At 37.8% G+C, this 7,097-nt stretch overlaps 1 protein-coding gene and 1 non-coding gene across 2 annotated transcripts in view; both read right to left on the bottom strand.

Moving 5' to 3' along the window:
• Positions 1-1,137: 1,137 nt before the first annotated feature.
• LUZP4 (leucine zipper protein 4) overlaps positions 1,138-7,097 on the bottom strand; it is a 119,125-nt gene continuing 113,165 nt past the window's right edge. The window contains exons 6-7 of the mRNA XM_055393468.2: positions 5,843-5,895; positions 1,138-1,367 (exon numbers count right to left, since the gene is read on the bottom strand). Of these exons, the coding sequence (XP_055249443.2) occupies positions 1,151-1,367; positions 5,843-5,895 (270 nt within the window). The 3' untranslated portion in view covers positions 1,138-1,150. The remainder of the gene's footprint in view (positions 1,368-5,842; positions 5,896-7,097) is intronic.
• TRNAF-AAA (transfer RNA phenylalanine (anticodon AAA)) lies at positions 4,193-4,264 on the bottom strand. The gene has a single exon. It is a non-coding gene; the product is annotated as a tRNA-Phe (tRNA).

The raw sequence follows: 7,097 nt of genomic DNA, 5'->3' as shown, positions 1-7,097 counted from the left end.
TTTCAATAGGAAAAATCATTTTGGTCTTCAAAACTGAATGATCCTGAGTTTTTCTTCATCAGCTTAGAAAATCTCTCATTGAGTGAAAGCTTAGTCTGCGAAGGAGAGAAAAGCTATGACTTCAGAAGGTTAACGATCTTACAAAACACTCATAAAACTTGGTTACTATAAGTAGACAGGGATGGTTGGAGAAGCCTGAGTGACAGGAAGAAAAGTGAACTGAAGAAACTGCATAGCGCTCTTCTCTGTGATCCCAGAGGCAGGAAGTAGTTTGATCTATGGTATATCATTGAGACCACCTCTTGGTTCTTACAGGCTAAATAGTGGCATCAAAAAGCTTTAGTTGAAGACATAGGGAGGAAATCATACTATTAACCCACAGAGTAAGTGGGTAAGTGCCCATAGTGGAATGAAGATCAGGTTTACTTCTATGAAGTGGAGATTAAATGCATTAACTACACCCAGGAATTTGGTAATCTGCCTTGTGAAGATACCCCTATGCCCAAGTGATTTCCAGTTGGTGTTATTAGTCTACAATTAGATATATAAGAGATCTCCCAAGACTTAATTTCTAGTTTCATCCTTATATAGACTGCCCCTGAACCCATGGTTCTTTCTCAATCTTCAAGAAATATCCTTTTCAACACTACCCCAAAACTTAAATCAGAAACAAGATTGATACTGCTCTGAGGCCCAAGTGGGATATATTCATTAATGTATACTGCCTATTTTCCACTTGTAGGCCACATATTTCTATGCAGAAAAAAATCTGATTGTGTGTGGAATAGGGTGCTCTGGTTAGTTAAACCTATTGCTAACTGAAGGTTAGCAAATAACTCTTTTGATTTCAATCCCCAATGTGAAAATCATTAAAAATACATTAGTATATTATTTTGCTTTAGTACATAGTTTCATAAATATGGTTGCCTTCTTGGCAAGTGAGAACCATGTTGAGCCATGTTACCACCACAGATGTAAACTATAGTACATTGAGCTAAATCCATGTTTAACTTGAAGTTCATTTTAAAAATAAGTAATTGAGATTGGCTTATTTCATCGACCTCTGTGTCTTTCACAAAGGCAAAATATAGGGAAGACATTTCTTGTGTATTAGGGGCTCTAAATAGGCTCTGGTTAACTACATTTTTTTCTATTCATAAAAGATACCCTTGTATATACCTAAAATAGACATGAAATTTTTTACCATTTTATGAAAAGCATTATCATACAATTTTATTATATTTACCTGATTACCAATTTCTGGGAAGTTGTACTTCAGGTGTATTCCTTTGGGCTGGTGCTGAGAATCCTTGGTTGTAGCATATGTTGTCATTAGGGGTAAAGTTTTAATCTCAAGCTTCTTGAGTCTGTCAATTAAGCGTAATGTTTCAATTAAAATCTATTTGACAGTCATTAATTAGATGAGTAATGTTGAGCCATTAAATTTAACTTCTCTAGGTCTCATTTTCACCAGTTATAAAATTAAGAAGATATATTCAAGAATCTTCAAGGTTCTTTTTAGTGGTATTTAGATTCCAAGTACTGAATCTGGGAGTATGGCATTCAAGAGGATCATTAGTTAGTTAGTTAGTCAGTCGCTCATTCGTGTCTGACTCTTTGCGACCCCATGAATCACAGCACGCCAGCCTCCCTGTCCATCACCAACTCCCGGAGTTCACTCAAACTCATGTCCATTGAGTCGGTGATGCCATCCAGCCATCTCATTCTCTGTCGTCCCCTTCTCCTCCCGCCCCCAATCCTTCCCAGCATCAGAGTCTTTTCCAGTGAGTCAACTTGTTGCATGAGGTGGCCAAAGTATTAGAGTTTCAGCTTTAGCATCAGTCCTTCCAATGAACACCCAGGACTGATCTCCTTTAGAATGGACTGGTTGGATCTCCTTGCAGTCCAAGGGACTCTCAAGAGTCTTCTCCAGCACCACAGTTCAAAAGCATCAATTCTTCGGCGATCAGCTTTTTTCACAGTCCAACTCTCACATCCATACATGACCACTGGAAAAACCATAGCCTTGACTAGACGGACCTTTGTTGGCAAAGTAATGTCTCTGCTTTTTAATATATATGTAGGCATTAATCTAACCTTTTTCATATTGTCACTTAAAAACCACTAGATGAGTTTTTCTGCTGTTTAAATGCCAAAGAAGTTTTACTATTATGCAAGTATGGTTATGCCTATAGGCATTTGGAACAAAAGTAGCCAGTGTCTCCATACATAGAGAAAATGGATTAGTAGTTAGCTTGGTCTGGGGGCTGGGGGTGGGCAAGGGAAGGGAGTAAAGGGGAAGAAACTACAAATGGCTACAAAGTGTTTCTTTTGGGATTAATAAAAATGTTCTAAAATTAGATTATAGTGATGGCGATACAACTCTGTTAATATGCTAAAAGGGCTTCCCAGGTGACTGAGAGGTGAGGACTCCACCTGCCAATACAGGAAATACAGGAGATGTGGGTTCAGTCCCTAGGTTGGGAATATCCCCTGGAGAAGGAAATGGCAACCCATTCCAGTATTCTTGCCTGGAAAATGCCATAGACAGAGAAGTCTGGAGAGCTATAGTCCATAGTGTTGCAAAGACTGGAACACAACTGAGCCACTGAGCACACACAAACAATATACTAAAAGCCACTGAATTGTATATTTAGATGGGTGAACTTTATAGTATGAAAATTAGATCTCAATAGAGTTGTTACCAAAAAAAGAGCTGGAGCATATAGATACATAAGATTTAATACAAAAAGCAGCCTGGCTATCAAAAACTTTCATTCTGCCATGTTTCAGGGGTATCCTCTCCTAAATGGTTGCTGCTGGGCCTGGTTTTTGCTGCATATTATTATAACAGCTGTTCATGTAAATAAACAATACAGAAATTTTTTAAACGGATGGCTAAATAGTTCAAGGGAAAAAGTTTGCCACATTTAATGTCTTAGTCTGTTTGGGCTGATGTCCCAAAATTCATAAATTGGCCAGGTTATAAACAACAGAAATTTGTTCCTCACAGTTCTGGATGCTCGGTAATCCAAGATCAAGGTGCCAGCATGGTCATATTCTGATGCATGCCCTCTTCCAGATTGCAGACTGTCAACTTCTAGTTGTGTCCTCACAGGGTGGAGTGGGCAAAGGAGCTTTCTGGGGTCTCTTTTATAAAAGCACTTGTCCCATTGGCTCCACTCTTATGACTTAGTCACCTCCCAAAGGCCCTACCTTCTAACACCATCACATGTGAATTTTGGAGAGACACAAACATTCAAACCATAGCATGTAGTCATATTCTATCAGAGGTAGAGAACAAAAGCCCAAATGCTATATGGTTATCTTGACAGTGTCAGCTAAGTTGCTATAATTTATAACTTTAAATAAGTAAAATATTTTTTCTTTGTCGGCTTTTTTTTTCTAGTTATAAATACTGCTCCAACTAGGACCCAACTGGACCAAAAACAATGTTTGACTTGGAAAGAAGAGAGTGTACTGAGTAATCAAAAAACTATTGTTTTCTTAATTAACTTTTAGCCATAACTTTTTTGATAATATATCATAGAATGTATAAATTTTTGGGCTTATTAAACAAAATATATTGCAATTTTTATTTTTAAATTTTTATTTAATTATTTATTTTTGGCTGTGCTGGGTCTTGGTTACTACACAGAGGCTTTCTCTAGTTGCAGCGAGCTAGGCCTACTTTCTAGTTGCAGTGAGCAAGCTTCTCATCTCAGTGGCTTCTCTTGTTACGGAGCATAGGCTCTTGATGATGTGGGTTCAGTAGTTGCAGCTCCCAGGGTCTAGAGCACAGGCCCAGTTCCTCCATGGCATGTGGGATCTTCCCAGATCAGGAATCAAACCCACATCTCCTGCATTAGAAGGTGGATTCTTAACCACTGAACCACAGGGAAGCCCTGCATTCTTAATTTCAAAAGCACATAAGTGTAACATTCTGGATGTGGTAGGGAGAATTCTAAAAATGGCCCTTCAAGTATTTTCTCAGGACTGTGAATATGATATAACATCCATGAATATATTACCTTGTATGACAAAAGAGATCTTATAATTTGTGAAAGTGAAGTCGCTCAGTCGTGTCTGACTCTTTGCAACCCCATGGGCTGTAGCCTACCATGCTCCTCTGTCCATGGGATTTTCCAGGCAAGAGTACTGGAGTGGTTGTCATTTCCTTCTCCAGGGGATCTTCCCAACCCAAGGATCGAACTTGGATCGCCTGCATTTTAGGCAGACGCTTTACCATCTGAGCCACCAGGGAAGTTACTAATAAATTGACTTTAGGTAGATTACACTAGATTATCTGGGTTGGCCTAATTTAATCACCTAACAGAAACAAAAGAAGAGGCAAAAGAAGAAGTCAGAATACTTCAAGGGATGAACTGAACGTGACATGCTGTTGATGGTTTAAAGACAGAGGGTGTCCCACATGAAAGGGAATTCAGGCTATCTCACTTTCCAGGCGGCACTAGTGGTAAAGAACCCTGTTGCCAGTGCAAGAGACATAAGAGACTCAGGTTTGTTTCCTGGATTGGGAAGATGCTTTGGAGGAGGGCATGGCAATACACTCCAGCATTCTAGCCTGTAGAATCCCACAGACACAGGAACCTGATGGCCTACAGTCCCTAGGGTTGCAAAGAGTCGGACCCGACTGAAAGGATTTAGCACGCACACACTAGACACAAAGAGGCTACTGGCTGATAGTAGCAAAAAAAAAAAAAAAGAAATGTCATTCCCACAACCTCAAGGAACTAAATTTCCCCAACTAGAATAAACCTGGGAGCAGATTCTTCCCCAGAGACTGGAGATAAGAGAGCAACTCAGGGCCAGGACCTTGTTATCCCCTCCCTAAGACCTTAGGTGGAAAACAAGCCAAACACAGCTGGATATCTGAACTACAGAACTGTGAGATAATAAGTGGCTACTGTTTTAATCTGCTATTTGCGGTAATTTATTTAAGCAGCAGTAGGAATCTAATATTCTAGGTTTTTAAAGAATTTAACCTTATCTTTACTTGTACCTATAGAGAGGCAGTATGGTAGAATAGAAAGGCCACTGGTTTTGTAGCCACACAAGCCAAATTTGAACATATATTCAATTTTTGAATTATATTGTTAGTTGTATGACTTCAAGAAAATTAATACATCTGTTGAGCTTATTTCATTCATCTATAATATGGAAATGTTCATAGTTACTTCATAGGATTGCTGGGGATTAAATTAAATTACAAATGTAAAATGCTCAACACAGTGCCTAGCACATGACAGGAACTCAGGAAATTTTAGCTATTATTATTAATCTGCTTCTATATCTGCAGCTCTTTCAACCCTACCACCAATGCCTTTGATAAGACCCATTTTAAAGGGAATGTAAAAGCATTCTTACCTTTCATGCTCTAGTTCTGAAAGGATACACAAATGCTTCTGATAATCATCATTGGGCAAAGTCCTCCATGATTAAAACTAAGATCATTTGGAATACTGAAATTTACTTAATATATATTATTATTAAAGATCAGAAGGATTTTAATCTTAAGATTGAACATGAGGAATGGTACTGAGTTCTTCCAGGTGACAATTCTTGCATGCTTTAAGTAGAAAGGATACAACATAAAGACATTTATACTCACCATAGGAAAATGACGTATGGGAGTCTCAAATATAAACATAAAATGGAGCCAGAATTTTCTGATTCTACAGTAGGATTGTTTATAAAAATTGTTATGGATTGTTCAGAATCAGATTCTAGAGGCCGCTATTAGAAGTTACACCCATTTTTGTTTCATTTTTTCTCCTAAAACTAATTAAAGTTAGTAGTAAAGGTGTCTGTCTGCAATTACCTTTCCCATCTTTGAAACTTTTCATAGGAGAGGTGATCATTTTCCGGTGATATCTAAATGGGAAAGGTTAAAACCAGTCATACAAAAGCCTTCCTTACTCAGCACAGGTGCTTATTTTCTATACTTTAAATTGACTGACATTTCAGTAACAATATTCTCTTTGCCTGACCCTCAGTCTAACATTCAATTTCAGATCCCGCCCCCATTCATGAATGCAAAAATGTTAAAGACTGTACCCTTAAAGATTAAGCAGTTCAACCTCCTTACATAACAAATAAGGAAACAGGGATTCAGAAAAATTAAATTACTTCCTCAAGGTCTTATAGCTAGTAGTGACCCAGAAGAAAATTCAAGATCAAGGGGAAAGACAGTGATGGTAGATAAAATCCACAAAGGATCCTCATAATCTTTCTATAATAGACCTGTGAACTTGACTGTATTCAAGATAGCTAAGTGAGGTGGGGAGCTGTATTACCTTAATAACTTAATTTTAGAAAGTCTCACTTCTACTCCAATCAGACATTTCAAGTAAAAGTTAGGATTTTTTAGTTCAATAATCAACTTAATCCCCTATTCCTGTAATTACTGTGACAACATAGATTATATCTACACCTGGTCAATTAAGCAAACCAAAGCATGATCAACACATTCAATTCAAGTGTTAATTGGCCCCATCACTACATAACTAAACTGGTTTCAGTGCATCCAGTTATATGTAGCTGGTGTTTGGTGGTCCAGCATTTTTTTGTGTGAAGTCCTATCACAGTTACAGTTTGCAGGTGGATTTGGTATTAAGAGACTTACAAGTAATATAGTAGCCAAGAAATCTGTAGACCCAGTAGATTATAAAAGCAGAATAACACATAGAGATATTCTTAACAGTTAATGTTGTCAGAGAAAATATTTTTTATTAGAAAGTTCATGTTTAGGTTGGGAGCATATATTAATGTTTACAAGTAACATGCTACTGAAATCAACCTTGAATTCAAGATGCATGTGTGTCTAATGGCAGTGACTCCATGAGTTAAATAAACCCTTACATACCCTCACCCTATACTCTATGGGCAACACTAGTTAACAAGGTCCTTGCCAAAAACTTTGGAAAGATAAGAATTTATATGGAAGCCAGTAGCAATCGCAACAGATTATCAAAGCACTTACCTAGGTGGTAGTGAAGCCAAAGTTGGAGAAGTGAGAATAGAAGCCATGGAAATATAGGGGAAAAAAAGGGTAGGAATTAACAGAAACTATTGGA

The sequence above is a fragment of the Moschus berezovskii genome, chromosome X, assembly GCF_049115385.1.
Source record: "Moschus berezovskii isolate FMDL1 chromosome X, NW_MosBer_1.0, whole genome shotgun sequence".
In the NCBI taxonomy this organism is placed as follows: domain Eukaryota; kingdom Metazoa; phylum Chordata; class Mammalia; order Artiodactyla; family Moschidae; genus Moschus; species Moschus berezovskii.
This window is presented reverse-complemented; position numbering and strand designations above follow the sequence as displayed.